The 21,043-nt window shown below is 39.8% G+C and overlaps 1 protein-coding gene across 1 annotated transcript in view; it reads right to left on the reverse strand.

Annotated features, from left to right (window-relative positions):
• Nucleotides 1-21,043, reverse strand: part of PLD5 (phospholipase D family member 5) — a 406,589-nt gene that overhangs the window by 160,380 nt on the left and 225,166 nt on the right. The window contains exon 4 of the mRNA XM_055323505.1: nt 19,906-20,017. Within this exon, the coding sequence (XP_055179480.1) occupies nt 19,906-20,017 (112 nt within the window). The remainder of the gene's footprint in view (nt 1-19,905; nt 20,018-21,043) is intronic.

Genomic DNA, 21,043 nt, shown 5'->3' on the forward strand with positions numbered 1-21,043 from the left:
CTCTGTGCTGGGCCTGGAGCCTACTTGGGATTCTCTCTCTTTCTTTCACTCTGCCCCCTAATTCCCTCTCTAGGAAAAAAAGTAATAAAAATAAAATAAAATTATGATCACAAATCTCTGATGAACATTCAGTCCTATAAACTATCCTTTTTTTTTTCTAATAAGTTTGGTATCTATCTCCCCCTATAGCTACATCTCCACTTAAAGCAGAATATTTGGAATGAGTTATCAATATTTGTTTCTACCTCTTTACCTAACCAACCTAACCTCATATCAATCCATTTCAATATGGATGATGCTGCTCTTGTTAAATTCATCAAAGAACTCTGCTGCCAGATCCAATGGCTCCTTCTCTCCTCCTCAGCAAAGAGGGACTTTAGATTCCTAGGAGAAGTCAGATCTAAATTAATCTGCTTGCATACTTAATAAACACAAAACAGAGTTTGCTATGCCCACAGCAGAGCTCTTTATCTCCTCCAGATGCTAAGCCTGATTCTCCATTATCCTTTCCATCTCAGCAAATGATAACTCCATTCAGTTGCTCAGATTAAAATCCTGGGGGCTATCCTTGATTTATCTCTTTCCCCCAACCCATCTGCCCAGGAACACATAATCAAGGTCTGTCAGTTCTAATATATATATATATGTATTTTTTTTTCCTGATAGTGTGCACAAGTGTGCACATGGGGGGAGGGGCAGAGGGAGAAGGAGACAGGAAATCCTAAGCAGACTCTACACTCTGTGTGGAGCCCTATGGGGCTCAATCTCACAATCCTGAAATCATGACCTCGGCTGAAATCAAGAGTCAGATGCTTAGCCTGCTGCACTGCCCAAGCACCCCATCTCCAAAATATATTTTTGAATATGCTCATTTCTTTCTACTTTCCCTAGCCAAGGCCACTTTTATCTCCTGCCTGGGGGAAACCCAACAGCCCTACTGACTGATTTCCCTGCCTTGATTCTCCAATAACTTCTCCCCCAATAGCCAGAAGCAGGTTTTAAAGGTCTAGTCATTTCTATCACTGCTTCATCACTGGCACACTGTAAGAGTACAGTGAGTATTTGTTAACAGGATGAACAGGCAGATGAATGACTGGGAAGGTAACTTACTCCAGGTGGCTAGAGTTAGAACCAAAACCTGTCTATCTTTTTTCATCACAACGTACACCTTTACCAAGGATCAGGAACCGTGCCAGGCCTTATTCTTCAGCAGTCTTGCTGAGAAGAACCAGCCACGCTTTGCCAAATCCCAAAGCAGATACCATAAAAGAGCTACTTTTTAAAAAGATCTTATTTATTTATTTGACAGAAAGAGAGAGAAAGAGAGCACAAATAGGGGAGCAGCAGAGAGAGAGGGAGAAGCTGGCTCCCCACTGAGCAGGGAGCCCAACTCAGGGCTTGATCACAGGACCCTGGGATCATGACCTGAACTGAAGGCAGATGTTTAACCGACTGGGCCACCCAGATGCACCTAAAATAGTTTTATTTTATGTATAGAAATACTACAATAATTTCTCAGATTTTTTTCACTTAATTTCATTTAATTTTTTTTTTCATTTCATTTAATTTAGGAAGCAGAGGAGCTAAACTGAAGAGGATAGATGTTCTCATTTTCTAAGGTCTCTGCTAAATGTACAATTTACAAAGATGTGATAATATTGACTAAAATCCCATGCATGGAGCACTGTGCCAAAAATTAGCACAACAGATATCTTTAATTACAACGGGACTATAGGCACATGATTCACCTTTCAATGCCTATTTCCTGTGTAATGGAAATAATACTAACATTTATTTCTTAGGGATGCTTGGGGGGGGCGGTTAAGTGAGAGGACAAGTACCTAAAATACATGATTGCTAGTTGCAACTATTATTTTTAACTCCAACATTACTGTAAATGTGCTCAAAACATCTTTTATTTATTTATTTTTTTTATGGCTAATGTGACAGGACTTTTAGTAAGCCTTATTATGATCCTTAATCTGGAGGTTTTTCAGCAAGTCCTCAGTGGATTCCTGAACCCATATCTTGGGAATTACATGCAGGTTTTCATTACTGACCTTTAGCATCATAAAACTTATTCCCCATTCCTTCACCCAGCAAGAATCAACATGAATGTGACTTCTTAGGGAATTTGACCAAAGTAACGGGAGTCCTGTAACTGAAAAAGAGGAAATGAGGCATCCCAGGCTGCCAAACAGACAGCTTGCTGTGCATACCATGGCCTGGCACGTATTGAACATTGAACAGGCCAGGTGCCTGCTGCTGACTTCTGAGATTGTAAAGACTGGACAGCGGGCAGCTGGGTGGTGGGTAGGGGCAGGGTGGATACTTCAGGCAGGTTTAAAGGGAGTCTGGGACCAAGTCAGTCAGAGAAGGGGCCTAGAGTGAGTAAAGCTTCTTTCTGGAATCCAGAGGTAAATGACATTCTCAGTTTCTCCTAAAAAACAGTTAAAATAAGGCAGATTTTTAACTGCAGCCATGAAGACAGGAGGAATAGACTGGGAAGAGCTTAGAGCTGAACCAGAGGGCAAAGAAATGAATAATTCAGGAAGAGACATTTATTACCAGAAGCGGTTACTCTCCGTTTAAGAGAGCTAAAATCCATCTTGTCTGGAAACTCAAGTCCGTAAACACTTAGTGTGCATTGGTAGTTGTGGGTATAGAGCAGGGAATTCAGCCAAGTGTCTTCTGGTTCAGGGTACTGTGGTAGGGATGATCAAAGGGGAACACGGGCTTTGGAAGTCTTCCTGGGCCAGCTCCCATCCATTCTGGACCTTCCACACATGGAGGGCTCTCTGCTGCCCATGAAATCAAAAGCGGGGGGGCACATATCAGAGCTCTTGGGCATCCTTCTCCACCTGAGGCATCACCAACTGAAGAGTGACTTAGCACTTCCTAACATTTTTCTATAGAGCTTTTGCTTTTTAACCTGAAACACTGTAATATCATATATATTCACGTCCCATGTACTTCTTGGATTGTAAAACGAATACTGATGTTCCGGAAAACCATGACTTGACTTTTTGGAATCTCCTCTAGTCTTTCCATGTCCTGGTCGTAATGGGACTTAGGAGGCACAGGGGCAGCTCTTCTCTATGTCTCGAAGCAACCAGGTTTTCTGGACCATCTTCCTAGTCTCACAACAAATTTGGAGTGAATATATTTTCCATTTGGGATGAAATATATACATGTACCACCTGATGTGGTGTGTCAGTCACAGTAGGTTTGTCCTGCGATGCAGAAAATGTCTATTTTTTTATGACAGCATGGGAAATCAGGAGACACACTGCATCTACCCCCCTGAGCTACACTGTAGGCTGATGATGTACCCCTACAGCTCCAGCAGCAGGTGCTTGAGTGCCCCAACATAGTCGTGTTGTGGCAGAGGTGATCTTGATGGATCAGATATGGCCCCTGATCATGGGGACAGGAGACATGCAGGGAAATCTAGAAGACAAAACAAAGCAGTGTCTAGTAAAGCTGAATTATGGCATATGGGACACAGATTAGAAACTGACAGGAATTGAGGCATAGGAAAAAGTCACTGGGTGCTGGAGCTAGTAAGAACGGAGTCACTCAGGGGCTCCTGGAGGAATCAGTTGGTTGAGTGTCTAACTCCTGATTTTGGCTTAGGTCATGATCTCAGGGCCCTGGGATTGAGCTCTATGTTGGACTCCACTCTCAGTGGGGAGTCTGCTTGAGATTCTCTCTCTGCCTCTGCCCCCCACCCCACTCCCTAATAAATAACACTTTGTAAAGAAAAAGAACAGAGTCACTCAGTCAAGTGTTGACTGTAAATGAGTACAGATACACAGAAGTCTCTCACAGAATCACAGGCTTAGAGACCACTGAGAAAGGAGTTTGACCAGGGTGTGACTTCCACCTGCCATCAGGGAGTAAAGTCAGTTGAAAGAGTGTCACTGGGCAGCCTAAGTGGCTCAGCGGTTTAGCGCCACCTTCAACCCAGGGCCTGATCCCAGAGACCAGGGATGAGTCCCAAGTCAGGCTCCCTGCACGGAGCCTGCTTCTCCCTCTGCCTCTCTCTCTGTGTCTCTCATGAATAAAAAAATATTAAAAAAAGAAAGAAAGAAAGAAAGAAAGAAAGAAAGAAAGAAAGAAAGAAAGAAAGAAAGAAAAAGAAAGAAAGAAAGAAAGAAAGAAAGAAAGAAAGAAAGAAAGAAAGAAAAAGAAAGAAAGAAAGAAAGAAAGAAAGAAAGAAAGAAAGAAAGAAAGAGTGTTCTTTCAGGAGAATGTCTACTGGAATTTCTGCATAGTTCATGGTTATTTCAAGATTGTAGGTGTCAAGATCTCAACTTCTCATTATGTCTCAGTAGGTGGTCAACCACCTATTGGATGCATCTAAACTTCTGAGCCATGAACCCTCCCGAACAAAGATGTCTTTTCCCAAGTGTGATCTCAGTATAGCCAATTAGAAAGTAAACTCTAACTGAATTTCCAAGTCAGAATAATATGAATACCAAACTCAGAAACTCAAATGGAACTCAGAAACTTAATTAACCCCATATTAATTCCCAAATGTCACTGAGTTATTATACAATCCTAAACAAATCACATGAAACTCCAGTCAGCTTATGAACAAGTTTTGTCATCACTGATTATTCTAGGACTTGTGTGGATTAGGAAAAGAGGAAAAGTTTTTAGAGAAGGTTAATTTGAAAGATAAGCATAATTGGCACTCAAGGAAACTAAACGTAAAGGTGCTACGGAAGCTCTTTCCATAATGCCTTCCCCAAACTGCAGCCTGAACAATTTTTCCTCAGGCATAATTACAGGAAACTCACTTATGGGAACACAGCAGCACAGACTCTCCATGTACCCAGGTTGGCATCTGCCATCTCATCAGCTTTGCTCTGTGAATAATTAGATTCCTTCTTCAGCCTCTTTGTTGACTGGAACAGCCTCCAGTGAGGGAATGCCGGCTCAGCACGTGTGAGGGGCTCAGTGTGGAGAGTTCCTTGGGGAAAAGTAAGCCTGGCTTCATGGGGAAGCACAGACCCATTACCAAGCCTGTCAGGATGAGATTCCCCCCTCTGCTGCCTCCTCCTCAGACTCACAGGAAAGAGCCCCAACTGGTAGCCTTAACTCATTCTCATCCAATATTTATAAAGTGTTGGCATTTTCAGCTGAGAAGCCCTGTAGGTTATAAATGAGAGAATTTCCCTGAGAGACTAGAGGGTGGGGATAGGGCAGGGGAGGGGAGCAGTTCTTTAGGCCACTTGCTTCTTGCTAAGCATCTGTCCCAACGAAGCAGAGCACACCCATCACCTCTGCAGGCTTGTCTGTCAGGGCAGCATCTACAGAGTAAACTAACTCCCCCTCTTCTTACCTCCCTCCATCCCTCCCTTCCTTGACAATGTTTCTCCCTTCAGAAAATGTGCTGAATTTTTTGGAAAAAATGTTTATCCATACCTTTGCATGCCAGTACTAGGTAAAATGCCTTATACAGATTATCTCATCAATGTTCAGAACAACCCTACACAGTAGTTACTATCATTAGCCCATTGTCAAAGTCAGAAGATGGGTTTTAAGGGATTAAGTAATTCACAGAAGGTACCCAAGTGGCAGAGCCAGGAACATATTCCCATCACAGAATCTGAGCATTTAGCCTTCACTCCATACCCCCGATCAAAATCACCTGTAATCCCACCACTCACAGGTGACCCGTATTAATACTTGAATAGATTTTTTTCACGTGTATAGTATTAGATTATCCTTGACTGAAAATGAAACAATACTGTAACTTCTGTTTTGTAGACTGTTGCTTTCCACTTAGCATTATATTCTCACTGTTTTACCAAGGTCAGTTGTTCTTTGTCCTCAACATGATTTTTAGAAGATTCCATCATATGTATGTCCCATTATTTATTCACCTGATCTGTTTCTAATTTCAGGAACTATGCTGCAGTGCACATATTTGCACATCATCTTTGTGAACCGAACTCTGAGCAGCCACTGGGGCTGAGGTCTGGAGAAAAATGGGTTGGCCGCAGCAAGACCCCATCCCAGGTGAGTCCTGTCTCTGGTGAGGCAATGGCACAAATCCCACGATGACACCCAGCTCCTCTGGTCTTGCTGTTGTTTCTCAAGTTGTTACAATTAACAAAGCACTTATTACACTATTATTTTGGTTCTATATAGTTATGTGATTGTTATGTAGTTACTTTACATTTATTAGTTATTTTACATTTTGTTATATACTTCTTTTGCATCTACCCTTTTTTTTAAGAGGGACCATAATTTATTAGTTTCCTTAATAATTTGACAAGATCATGTTTCTCTGCACATCCTCAAATCCTCTTCCAAGGAGAGCTAAAAAATAGTCCACAAAACCCTACAGGCAAGGTAGTCTTCTCAACTTTTCATTGAGAAGGAAATCACATAATGCCTTTGCCCGTTTGGGTAAATTGGCCTAGAGTAGGCAATTGGGTAAATTGGGTAAATTGGCCAGAGAGGAGATGAAGAACGTGGAACATTTCAGCAAACCACACATGCTCTTCTAGGTATGAGGAATCCCTCCCTACCCTCCAACTGGGCAAATGACCATGAGAAAAAGAACATAAAAAATAATGTCCCTTTATCTGATTTCCATCAGAGCTTTTTAAATGAACAGAAATGCACACCACAATGTTCAAATTGCCCTTCAAATGCCATTTTACTGTTTCCTAGCAGAAGAAAGGCACTATGTAAATTTCTATAGACATTTGCATTTTTATAGCATTTTATATTTTCAAAATGCTTGTACCATCATTTACTAATTAACATAACATTTGAGAATCATCATTAGCTCTGAATATAAGGAAATTCCTTTTTAATACAGTTCTTTTAACCAAGACAGTCTTCCTCTCATCCCCTCCAGGTCTTTTTATCACGTCAGACAAAATTGTTCAGTCTCTTCTAAATCTTCTGATTTTAAATTTAGCAACTTACCACAATGTCTAGTCTCTTCCACAAAAAAAAAAAAATAGAATAAGAAATTCAAGACTTAATCTGAAATCTGGAAAATCTGAAAGCTGTGCTATGTGATGCTCCCCACAGCCAAAGCCTGGGCTGTTTATCCAAAAACATTGATTTATTGTCTACACGGGCATCAAGTCTCCATCTTGCCCTCACTGGGGGTGACATCTAGAAGTAGAAAGGGGCCTGGCAGTGTGGTGAATGCCCTGGGAGCTAACAGGAATGGGCATGACTCAGACTGGAGGCCTCTGGGATAGGCCTTTGGAGAAACCCTGATGAAGGGTTTGGAATGTCTTTTCCCAGCTGTTTTTTGAATTTAGATTGTCTTTTTTAACCAAGACTGTCTCTCACCTGAGTTATTATTTACTTAATTACATTTAAATAAAATTTAATTGTTATTATTTTTTTAATGTAGCTATGCCCTAAGCATTTCATATCCATAAAATAATAGGTCTAATGTGCTAGTTATTTTATCCCAGCACATGTTAAAGGATACATTTTAAAAATCCAGGAAGACCTAAAATCATCTAACACACCATCGATGGCATATGAGCCCTGTTGGAACACGTTACTACAGGTGATAGCCAGCCACCAACAAATGTTAAGGCAAAGAAAGGCAGGAGGAATTTGTTGATTTTTAGGGCCATGATGCTGTTAAATAGATTACACAAGGATGCCATATGACTGAGGTGACTCTAATGCCATGGCAGTCTACATGAGCAAACCAAAACTCAAGCCTGTAAATGCCTCGTGTTTAAGAAATTGAAACCTAGGGAAAACCAAACACAAATAGACAAGTAGGTTTTAAGCTACAACAAATCAAATAATTTCCCTTCTTTGCTTTGGCTTCTTTTCTGTACAAGTCTTGGCTCCTGTCTGCAGAGTGCTGCTAACCATTTCTGGGTTTCCTCTGCCTGATTTACAATTTTTGCTCAAATAAAATCTTAAAATTGTTACTATGCTTCAGTTTATCTTTTAACAATTCTTTTTTTTTAATATTGTATTTATTCATGAGAGACACACAGAGAGAGGCAGAGACATGGGCAAAAGGAGAAGCAGGCTCCCTATGGGGAGCCCAATGTGGGACTGGATCCCAGGACTCCGGGATCAGGACCTGAGCTGAAGGCAGACGCTCAACTACTGAGCCACCCAAGTGCTCCTCTTTTAACAATTCTATGTGGAGAAGAGTAAATAGGAAGATTGGAGGCCGGAAAAACGATTAGCATGTCTACGGTGATCATTCCGGAGGTAAACAATAATAGCCTAAGCTAAGTGGAGGTGGTAGACAGGGAAAAGGGATCCATTTCCAGAAATGCTGCAATTGTGTATGTGTGAGAATTGTGTATGTGTGAGTTGGCTTTAGAGTTAGGGAAGGAGAGGAGTTGAGGATCACCCTAGGCCTACTTTCAGGACCGGTAGAAGGATGGTCATGCCACTTTCTGGAATACAACATAAAGGAACGAGAACACTGAAGGCAGGAAAGGGGTGTGGCAGCAACTTAATCTTGGATGAGTCCTTTCTGAAGAATTTCAAGAATACCCAAGTAGAAATACGAAGTTTGGTATTACATGTCACGAGCCTGGGGCTCAGAAGATACCATGTGTGGCCCATCAGTGTGTGGGTGATGAATGGGGTTGCAGGCTCAAGAGCAATCAGCATGGGAGGGGTGTGCAAAGTGGGAAGAGAGAGGTCGGAGAAGAGAGGAGGCCAAACTGAACAGAGTACTGAAAATCAGCAGAGGAGACTGAGGAGGAAGAACCTGAGACAGGAGGGAAGTGCAGAGTGAATGGGGCCATGAAAACCAAGGGACCACACTGTTCCAAGGAAGAGCAAAGAGTGGTGCCTGGTGGTCAGAACTGCAGAAAGGTCATGCAATTTAAGGTCTAAGTATCTCCAGTGAGTTTCTTGTCAGGGGAGATTCTGTGGAACAGGGGCAGAAGCCAGACTGGAGGACTGCATGGGGGTGAAGACGAGAGACAGACAGAATGCATAAAGGAACATGGAGAAAAGGGGAGAAGGGGGGAGGGCAGCAGGCAGAGGGGCTTCTATGGGGTCATGTACTGGATTCATCTTCTTTTCCCCCAGTTGACTTGAGCATGTTTCTAAAAGGCAGAATGTAATTACAGAGAGACACGGGATCTTGGGAAGAAGGAAAGATTTGGTTGGGAGACCTGAAGAAAAGTGTGAATATGTGCAACAACCTACTGTGGAGGAGGGAAGAGAAAATTAGTAGAATCACCAAGTCATGGGAAAAGGTAGTTTCGAAAAAAGGGGGCAAAAAATGATGGAGAAGAATTAGGGTATAGAAATTCTAGGAAATTGTGTAAGTTTGTGCTGAACAGTGTGCTGAAAACAAGACAAAGAGTTTTACATCTTAATTCACATGAGCTTTTTTGGCAATGATTTCAAAAGCAGGTATAATTAGGATAGTGAACTTGAAAACAGACACAAAGTCCCAGAAGTAGGAAACCTCACTCACTAAAGCATACAGCGACTCCTCCTATGTGGCTGCTTTCAGGTCAAAGTCAGTTGGTAGCAGACCAAAGAAGTGAGCCAGCTCATAGTCTCCTTCAGAGCATGGATGTGTGAAGGCCCCACACGGTTTCACAGGCACCCCCAAACAGGAAACTAGTCGCTAAAAATAATGGTCACAGGGTCCCCAGGAATCATGAGGCTCTCTGGAACATTTTTATTTATTCCTTTATCTATATGTATACCTGTATTCCTCTTAAAGGACACCCTCTCCAAATTCTAGTATCACTAGGCTAGAAATGCATAAAGTCAACACTAGATTGAACAGATAAAATTCTTCTTACTTCTATAATGTCACACGGCTGAATATGCATATAATTTCCCTTAAAAATGCCATGCCTGCCAAAATTCTTATGTATTAAGGATAAAAATAGACCTCTAGCCCAAGATCCTACATTTTAGAGCAAATAGATGACATACTATATTCTATGTGCCAGATGAACCCCTCTGAAAGTTTAAACACATTGAATTGCAACCTAATCTGGGTGGATCTTAGAACAGTGACGGAAAATACAGATGGAATGGCATTGGTGTTGCCAGCTGGAAAACCCTTATCACAAACTGAAGCCAGCTAGAGTTAGTGCAAAACCGTAAAGGCAAATGATCAGCTGCATTCCCAAGGATGATTTTTACTGTGTTTAGAACCAGGACTTCTTTTCATTGAAAACCACAGGGCTGGGTGTGTGCTTTAGGGGCAGAAATGAATTCAATCTGGACAGATGGAACACAAAATAACACACTCAGCTAAGATATGGTGGCTGTAAGTAGAGGTCACTTATTAACAGTTTATTAGAGTCAGGTACCTGCACCAGAAGCTTTTTACACATTACCTAATCGAATTCTCATAACCCTCAGAGTTATTATTATCCTCATTTTACTGAAAAAGACACTGGGGGTCAGAGTAAGTTGCCCACACTTGCATCCCACAACTGACAGGTCCAGAATTTTGGCACAAGTCTAAATAACACAAAAGTATGTGCTCCTAAATGCTGTACTTATTACTATGTTAATGATCACTAAAGCATAATGTGTCTGAAGAAGTTCCTGCCTTGCTGCCAAATTATTTGGTATTCTGCAAAGAAATGTAGAAGACAGAAATCCTTGCAATGAATAGAGTAGAACAAAGGCACTCAAGCATGAGCTTAAGTGGCATCCACTTTGAGAAGGTATGAAAACAGGGTAGAGCCTGATGGAAAGTATGCCTGGGTGACAGCAAAGGCACCTTGACTTTTGTCTGGGCCAGAGCCCAAAGAACCCTACCCTCATGAGAGTCCCCAGGACAGTCCTTCACTTAGAAAACAAAACACCTTATTTTTAATAATGGCAACCTCTCAAACAGTGGGGATAAAAGCCAGAATAATATAAAGTTTACTCTGGGGGAAATGATTAAAATATACCTGTTACCTTAGATTAACCCATACAACCTTACATTAACACACATAACCATACCTACTTGTAGAGTTAGATTTGGGGAAAATTATAAATCCATAAGACCAAAGTAAAAAAGCCTTCACAAGCATAAAATTCCCAAATTATGTTACACTTATTTGGAGCAAGCAGTTCAAAAAATCACCGTGTAAAATCTGTAACTTGGAAATTGGGGCACCTTGTATTAAATTTAAAATACACATGCCCCTATTCTCAGATTTAGGAATGTATATTCCCATTAGGTTTTAATCAGCCTAATCCATGATTGTGATAATAACAATACAGGTTACTAATGTGAATGTGTAGTTTTCTTGAATTCAAATAAGCAACAGCAAGAATCACTTTAGATTTTGACAGAATGAACACAGCATTCCCTCCTTTTTAATAATGTGGCCAAAAAATATAATAATTAAAAATAGAGTATTATCAAGAGAATGAAATTGAACCACTATCTTAGCTTATAGAACTCAAAAATTAAAATGGATAAAAGACTTCAGTGTAACCATAAAACTCCAGGAAGAAAATATAGGGAAGAAAACCTCCTGAACACTGGTCTGGGCAACGATATTTTGGATATGATACCAAAAACCCAGGGAACAAAAGCAAAATAATCAAGTGGGACTACATCAAACTAAAAAGCTCTGTGTAGCAAAGGAAAGAATCAACAAAACGAAAAGACAACCTACAGAATGGCAGGAAATATTTGCAAACCACCTATCTGGTAAGAGGCTAATATGTAAACATACATAAAGATCTTATTCAACTACGAAAAAACAACCTATTTTTAAAAAAAGGACAAAGACCTGAATAGACATTTTTTTTCTACATACAGATGACCAACAGGTACACTGAAAAGGTTCTTAACATCACTAATTATCAGGGAAGTGTAAATCAAAACCACAAGGAGATATCACTAGACACCTGTTAGAATGCCTTTTATCAAAAAGACAAGAAATAACAAGTGGCACTGATGTGAAAAAAAAAAAAGGAACCCTTTCACACTGTTGTAAACTAGTGCAGTCCCTGTGGAAAACATCATGGAGATCCCTAAAAAAAAAAAAAGAATTACTGTATGATCCAGCTAATCCCACGTCCTAGTATATGCCCAAAAGAAGCAAAATGAGTGTTTCAAAGAGATAAGGATGCCCATGTTCACTGCTGGATTACTCACAATAGGGAAGATATGGAAGCTATCTGTCTGTCAATAGATGAATAGATAAAGATGTGATGTGTACACACACACACACACACACACAGAAATATTATCCATCTGTGACAAGGAAGGAGATCTTATTATGCAACAACATAGATGAACCTAAAAGGTACTATTCTAAGTGAAATAAACCAGACAAAGACAAAAATACTGTTATCTCACACGTGGAATCTAAAAAAAATTTTTTTTAAGTCAAAGTCACAAAAACAGAGGGTAGAATCACAGCTACCAGGGGTCGGGGTGGGGAAGATGGGGGGATGCTGGTCAGAGGTAAAGGCTTTTAGTCACAAATGAGTAAGTTCGGAGGATCTAATGGTGACTGTAGTTGCTATTGTATTTTATACTTGAAATTTGCCACGAGAATAGGTCTTAAGTGTTCTTACCACAAGAAGGAAAAATCTAAGTAACTGTGTGAGGTGATTGATGTGTTCATTAACTTGACTGTGGTAATCATCTCATGGAAGTATGTATATCAAATCATTATATTGTACACTTTATATACAATTATATTTGTCAATTACAGCTCAATAAATCTGGAGACAAAAAAGAAAGTTTTCACTGACAAATAGAAATCTTTGCCTATTTTTTTGCTACGGGTCAAGCTCTGCATTATGAAGAATTTATGAACATACTGATGAGTGATAAGAAACAGGTACTGCTTGTGCAGTATTTAAAATGTGGAGACTTGATTCCTATTAGTTCTGGTAACTTCTCCATAGCTAGCATTCACAGCACTAGAAATGTAATTAGAGGGACGCCTGGGAGGCTCAGTGGTTGAGCGTTTGCCTTCGGCTTGGGGAGTGATCCCAGAGTTCCAGGATCCACTCATACATCAGGCTCCCTGCATGGAGCCTGCTTCTCTCTCTGCCTGTGTCTCTGCCTCTCTCTCTCTCTCTCTCTCATGAATAAGTAAATGAAATCTTTAAAAAAAGAGAAAAGTAATTAGAATCACCCAGATGGAGCTTTATCAACTATTAGACTATTTTGTGGTAATCGTTTTTTCCTAATAATTTGAACAGATCATTCAAAATTAAAATCAAGAATTAAGGAAAGTGAATGTAACATCAAAGTTATTTGCTACCCTTCTGATCTGAAACCACCTCTACATTTCATGTGCCTATAAATCTGAAATGGAGGTATTTTCTCTTGGTTAGAACCATATTTTCTTTCACAAGAAATATTTTAGAGTTTTATGAGACTAGTTATAATAGTAAAACTTGCTGACTCCAAATTTGAACACTTTTGAAAAGCAGAAATGATTATGTTTAATACGTTTAACTGCTATTTTTATTTCTTATTCTAAAAGAGGTTATTAAACAACCACACAGAAATAAAATATAACTGATGTTCTATTAAAAAAAGTGCTGTTGTTATGAGTGAAAGAGCTTAGGCTTCTTTCAAATATTAAAATTCTGACTTAAATGAATAAGACTTAGTCACAGAAAATGCCAATTAAATATTTACTCTTTGTTCAGTGCTTTGTGGATAGGAAGCCAAGATGAGCTGAAGATGAGTGCTCATTAGGATCCTGTTGCTCTTGTCTATTCACCAACATGGGTAAGGCTCTAATTAGTTCACCTGGCTGGTATTCAGTGGTAACGAGGGACCACAGAGGTTAGCTCTACTTAAACCACACTCCATTTGAGTCAGTTACCCAGCAAATGTATGACTTTATTCACAAAAGGAGCATATGAGGGGAGATGGGGGGCCAAGGGCCAACACCAAGGCCAAAAGTCCACTCAAAGGACACACTTGTTTTGCCTTCACAAAGAGTAACTGAAATGAGAATATTGATAAAAGATTGAGAAACCTAGAACTTTAATTTTTAAATCTCACAGATGATTTGAAGATCTGTCTAATCATCCATCCATCCATTCATCCAACCATCCATGTTTTCATCTACTTATCTATCTATATATCTAAAGAAACCAAAGAAGAAAGAAATTCTTGACACATTAATGTGATGACTACAATTCGAAAATCTGTCTATCTATCATCTCTTATCAATCCATCCATACACCCATCTATCTGAAGAAGCCAAAGGACGGATGGGGGGATGGCATAATTGGGTGTTGGGCATTAAGGAGGTCACATTATATGATGAACACTGGGTGTTATAGGCAACTAATAAATTATTGAACACTACCTGTGAAACTAATGATGTACTATATATCGGCTAATTGAATTTAAACTTAAAAAAGAAAAAAAAATAAAAAAAACACAAGCCAAAGGGGAAAGAAATTCTTGACATCTTAATGCTTTTAGCTAAACAAAATACAACTCCATACAATAGTTCTGTTATCAGCTCCTTAAAGACATCACAAGCATCTATAGACAGCATGGTCTAAGCTCAAGGCTTGATCCCCCATAGGTCTGCACATGCACGAAAGAAGGGATAGAGAGGAAGGAAGGTTTGATTCTAACAGACTGAGAGCTTGAAACTCCAGCTGAGCCAGGACTGGGCTAATAGGCCTAAGCCTACAGTGAGCCACACCATCAGAAGAGAGGATCACAGTGTGCAGGTCCATTTGGAGGTCCCCCAAGCTCTAGGATGAATTCCTTTTTGTTGCATAGCTGGGCCAACCACCAGCAATGAAGAAAGTCTAAGCAGCATCCAGTGACAATTCAACCAACAAATTATGAGTGTTTTAGATTCCTCTCCTTTTCAACACCAAGTTTTTAAAGGATGACCTCTTCTCTTTCCATTTGGGTTGCAATTTCATCATGCAGTATACCTTGGAATATGGTTTCTGATTTCTTCTTTATCTACCCCAGGAGTATGTCTCTTCTTCAGTGTATTTTGGGCTTCTGATTTCAGTATATTATTTTCCCACAGAACTTTCATATAAAAATCTGGTTTGCACAACTTCTTTCCCATTCCAGGTAACATAGTAGGGTTTTTCTTTCATATGTTTATTCATTCGGATGGGAATATTTCCTATCACCAAATGCACTCTCCATCAAGAGTTCTGATACAAATATCCTCATATTTCTTAGGAAATATCTTTCTTAAGAACCAGCAGAGCCTGGCTTCTCTGAATTTCTATTCAGAGATGGTTACTACACTACAAAGAAGCCCTGTTATGAGGTGTGATTTAGAATCTACCTCCCTCAGTGCAGTATTAGGAATGATTGGTTTTAATTTAATTTAAATATTAAAGCCAAGTGCTTCTAAGTTGAATCTTTAAATTTACTGCTGAATTTTAAAGTAACCCTCATTACCATATGTCACTGATTCTAAAACATGCAGCTTTTACATTTTAACAACTCTGACATTGGGATGCATCTTATGATTGCCATAGACAGGGTGGCAGTTGTGACAGAGCTGTCACTTCAGGTCTTGGCTGTTATTCTTGGTGGCATGACAGGGCTCCTGCAGTTTCTCAATATTCAGTCAACAAACCATTTAAGGACTCTTTGAGGAAGGATTGTGAGGCCTCGTTACTGTTAGAACATCTTCCTTTGACATTTTCTGGTAAGGTTCAGAAACAGGCAGAATGGAAGTATGTTCAGAGAAAAGAGACAATAGTAGAGCGTCTTTTTCTAAAGTTAGAACACCACCACCATCTCGATGGTGCAAGAGACAGTGTTGGGTGAAAAACATAGGCATCCATGACTCAGACACAAAAAGTGATTCAGAAAAATTGGACTCTGTGTAGGTGTTTCAAGAATCCCTTGATCATTTTATTTCACTAATGTCAGTCTGCTCAAGCAAACTGTAAACTCTGAAGTCAAGGGAAGGCTCAGGCATTGGTCAGTTTTCTAGCCTTAAAGCCTAGCTTTCTGGCATCTATCAGGTGTTCAAAGAGTGGCTGTTGAATGAATGAGTGAACAATGGAGTAAAAGAAAATGGTAAGACCAACTGTGGAAAAAAGGGGAAGTCTGAAGGCCATGTTATGAGTGAGGCTTAATATGGACCTTGAGAGATCAATAGGAGCTCACAAATTGACAAGGAGGGAGACAGGCCATTTCAAGTACAAGGAAAAGTATGTGTTAGGAAACAGAGACCCAGAAAAGCATGCTGTATTTGGGAAATCACAATTGTTCAGATATCTAGAAAGCCAACAACAGAAATTAGTATGAATGAGACTGAAAAGGACATTCAGATTCTGAATGGTTTCAAGGACTTTTCTTTTTTTTTTTTTTTAATTAGTGTGAACAAGTAAAAGCCTGGGTTTTTTCCCAAAAGGAAATTTATATTTTCTAGTTTAACATTATCTTATTCTTCATTTTTGGTAGGCTACTGGGATAAATATTTTCATCATATTATAGAAAGTACACTGAATTGCTATGGTTTTGAAAGACAAATAAAAAAGAAATTCTTCTTAATTAGAAACTCCATTGCAACAATAATCGAGTATAAGGCTTAAAAACATAGTAGGTCAGAAAATGGATAGGCAGAGGACAGAGGATCTTTAGAGCCATGAAAATACTCTGTACAATGTTATAATGATAGATATATGTCACTGCCTAGGTGTCCAAACCCAGAGAATGTATAACACCAAAGGTAAATCCCAAGGTAAACTGGACTCTGGATGATGATGAAGTGTCAATGCACGCTCATCCTTGGTAACATATGCCTCCCTCTGGTGAGTGATGTTGATGATGGGGGAGGCTGTACAGGTGTTGAGGCAGAGGGTACTGGGAATCTCCACACTTTCCTCTCAATGTTGTCATAAACCTAAAAGTGCTCCCAAAAATAAAGCCTTAGAAAAACACAGTAGCATGACTGAGAAATAATATCTTGTTTAGGACTAAAAGACACAGCCAGAAATAAAGCATCTGAGTAGCATAAAACAGCATTTCTGAGGTATTACCATCATGTAGTTCATGAGAGGTGGGACTTCCAAGGCACCTGCTAGGAGACAAGAACAGGGAAAGGATGGTACCATCATCCTGAGCCACTGTGGGCAGCCAATGGCACACCCCATGAGAAGGCGGGTATGGAGGAAGAAGCAGGACTTGGTGACAGTCCTACATCACACCAGCTTGCCTGTGAGGCAGCGAGAAGCCACTTCTCATATGGTGCCTGTTCAGCTGTGAACACATCACTTGCAGACTAATCCTCTGGCCAAGACAACTGGGAGCTGATAAAATCCCAAAACCAAACCTGTAAAGGCATCCGAAGGCCTCCAGATTTGGAAACCAAGTTGATTTCTAAGAAAAACAATTTATGGGGCACTGTCTACAAATCAGAGAGAGTGTATTCTCTGCTGTGGAGGTACACAGGAGCGGCTGGGTAGGTGGGAAACCAGGTAATAAGGGGTTGTTGCTGGAAGGGAGAAGAGTAAGCAACTCAGCTAAGCCAACGTGCTGCATTTACATCCTTACAGGGGACAATGGTGAAGGTCAGTCAATGGCATAAATGTTTGAATTGACAGGCAGTCTTCTCTGGAATGATATCTGCCCCTGAGTTCATGGACTTCTTGACCACAGGATTTCAAAAGCACCCCATCTTTGGGCCACAGTGTGAGGCGTTTGTAAGGGAGGTGACCTTTCTGACATCTGAGTTATGTGGAAGAGAAGAGAGGCCTCGGGTGGGCAGCAGGAGCAACAGTGAGTGGCAGGGATGTCCCCACCTCCAGGAAGGGCTCTGAGGCCTGGCAGGCCAGCCTTGTCCTCTTTGGACCCAAACCTGCACTAAATCCTCACAACTTCCTGGGGAAACCTCACTCACCTCTTCCCACTGTGTATGTGACCAGCTTCTATTTCCAGTGACTTCAGACTCACAGCTGAAGTTGCTCATGGCTAGTTTCATGCTTATCTGTTGTTTGTGAACTATTTCTGGCCAAACCTTCCTGGAACTCTACCAGAAGACCAGGATCCCTCCATAAAAAAATTAAAAGATAACCCTAAAGACAGGTATTCCAACACAGATTTAAAAGAATTCTATAAAAATTAATTAATTAAATAAAATGGTTCCATAACAAATGTTTCTAAAATGCACTGTTATTATTTAATAGACCTCTGCCAAAGGAGGAGAGTAGAGAGATACAGTTGCTATGATGAATATATGTGGTGCTGTATGTATATATGTGCAGTAACAGAAGCCAGACGGGCCCGCCAGGGGCCCATGGGGAATGGCTATGAGAAATTAGGGTCCTGTTCATTACTCTCCGATTGTAAAGGGAAATCATTTGTTTTGTCTTGACAAGAACGCCTATCACACACTAAAGAGTCTAAGTCGTAGTAATATATAATGCTTGCTTGTGAAATTCAAACACTTCCTTCTTTCTGAGAAGCAATGACTATAACAAAACTTTAATTCACAATTTGCCCTAGAACTGTAGGCAAGGACTTTACCCATAAATTCATTAATAGCGATTCCTTGTCTCAGGTGCCAAATGTTCAGCAGCACCAGACATATGCTTTAGTTCTGCATAGTTGGTTTTTTTCTAATTGTTATAATTGAAGTTGAGCTGAAATGCAAAACTTTATTAGTTTTAAGTGAAAGATGTTGGGGTATGTGTATGTGGTATACGTGCATGTAAATGAGATGTGTGTGCATAAGTGGTGTGTGTGTGTGTGTGTAAGAAGACACCACGGGAAATTTATCAACAAATACAGGCACCCAGAGTTAGCCAGAAGTAATCTATTCCTAAAAATGTGTCAGCCAATGGATTTTCTGTTTTAAACAGAAAAAGTAATAATATGTTTCTGATTTGTGTTAATCCACTGAACTACAAATTTTCTAGTTTTTCAGAAATATTATCCTGTAGTCAGGTAGCATAGTGAAGCTTCTCAGACCTAACAGTATCTTGTAAGTTACCTTGATTTTCTTATGTGTCTAAAAAATAATACACGTGTGCCCAACCATGCTTAGGTCTTCTGTGTATTTATGTCTTTCCATAGACTTTATCACTTCTGATTTTTCTTCTGCAGAAGGAAAGACCACCTGTGCTCACCTTTCACCTCATAGCCCTGGACATTTTTCAGAAGGTGTTTTCACTTAATCTGGGGAAGATAACAAGCAAAACTGTCCAGCATGTTTAAACAGCACACACGTGAGATGCAATGCTGTCGTGTCACCACCAGGCATGACACCTGGTGGTGTGACACCTGGAGCTGTCACACCAGGCAGCTCAAGCATTTTCACTGGCTCATACCTGCCATTTCTGTTGAGAGGTGTACAACTCTAATAGTAAATTCAGGGCCAAAATTTTGATAAATCCATGAAAACTATTTGGAAGGGACAGTTCAGTTAGTGAAGACACAGCAAAATGAAGAAGCTATTTCCTCAGGATGCCTGGTCTCCATGGGATTTTGAAACAAGTTGCAAAATGACCTAAGAATGATGTTCTCTGTGGAATTAGGCTGAGTTTCATAGATGCCTACATCTGACTATATTATTTTAAAGAAGGTGGAGCATGAGGAGGATTTCCATTTGAAGGGCAAGAGAAAAACAGAAATCCAATGTTTGTTCGAAAGAGAAGTGGGTCTTTAATCACATCACTGAAGTGTTCAGACAGGGAAAGATTCTTCTTTCTAGTTAATTATCATTTAATGGCCAGTAGATTATTTTGCATAAACTAATATGCAACAACAATATTTAAAATCTCCCGGTAGAATTGATTAATTAGTTCTCTAGTTTAAAGGCTTTAATCAGGCTGTTTTTCAAAGGAGAAATAAAAAGTGAACTTTGTGCAATGTGCTGACCATAAAGAAATCACATATTATTTTAAGTACAATGAGAGATGTCCTCACAGACCCCTCCCCCCCCCAGGGCTAGAGTAGCACAGCGACCTTGGCCTTACCCTTTGATCTCAAGGCTTCTAATACCTTTGAGTCCGCGGTCACATCACTCACTAGCTTGATTTCGATATTTTGTGAAGTCAGTTGAAGCAACTTTTCGAAAAGACGTTGACCCTAGGAAAAAAATATTCAGAGACCAGGAAAGTCAGAAAACCTAAAGTATGCTATTTTAGAAAGGTATAAATAAACTTATTAAAAATTAAAACATTCATTCAAATTTTAAAAGACAAGCAGTTCAGCAATTGATATTCATAGAGAATTCTTTCAAAGGAGTTATAAACAGAGTAGTAGCACGAATGCAGATTACATTATGTTTTCTTGAGTGCTGTGCAAATCAACAATTATTGCAATCCTAAATTCAATGCTACAGAGCAAATCTACCTTTTTTTTACTCTTTCATGAACTCTGACATTATCTACACATGAAGAAGCAGCAGAGAATATTATACAGTTGAGTTTGAGCCCAGAGAGATCTGGATTCCAGCTGGTTTTTTCCAATTTGCAAGCTGTATCTCTTCTCACTAATCTCCAGCTTCTTCCTCAGTAAAATGTAGATAATATTAGAGTTTAATACTTTAAAAGGTCTTTTTTGAGAATTAAAAGAATTAGTTGTAGGTAAGTATCCTTTCAGTGGAAGTTCTTATGGGGAGAGTCACAGCTACTTATCAGTGATTTGCCTCAATTCACCTTCTGGTTTAAAACCTGTTTTACAGAATTCAACTAATGCCCTGTCTAGCAATCTGTCATTACTAGCACAAACTAAAAATGACTGAAATAAAAATACATGGTAAAAAAGGTTTTGCTTACATGAGATTTTCACAAGCATTAAATTTTTATAGTAAATTTTAATCTCCAGGAGACTCTGCATAGAGGTAGGTCCTTAGCCATTACATTGTCTCAGACAAGTGGACCTCAACCCTATCCTATTTACTTTCCCTTGTGTGTGTTCGTAGACTCCCTCTCCTTATCATAAAATGAACCAGTCTTCCTTTATTGATTTTTCAGATCTTTGTTATTCAGCCACAAACTCAAATGCCTTCCAGGGTCATACAGGCAATAAGGCTTTGGTCTTAATGGCCCCCAAGTGGCAAAGTCTTATTCTGCTTTGATAAGAATGGACCATTAATAATGATTCAGTACA

The sequence above is a fragment of the Nyctereutes procyonoides genome, unplaced genomic scaffold (genome assembly GCF_905146905.1).
Source record: "Nyctereutes procyonoides isolate TBG_1078 unplaced genomic scaffold, NYPRO_anot_genome, whole genome shotgun sequence".
Taxonomy (NCBI): Eukaryota; Metazoa; Chordata; class Mammalia; order Carnivora; family Canidae; genus Nyctereutes; species Nyctereutes procyonoides.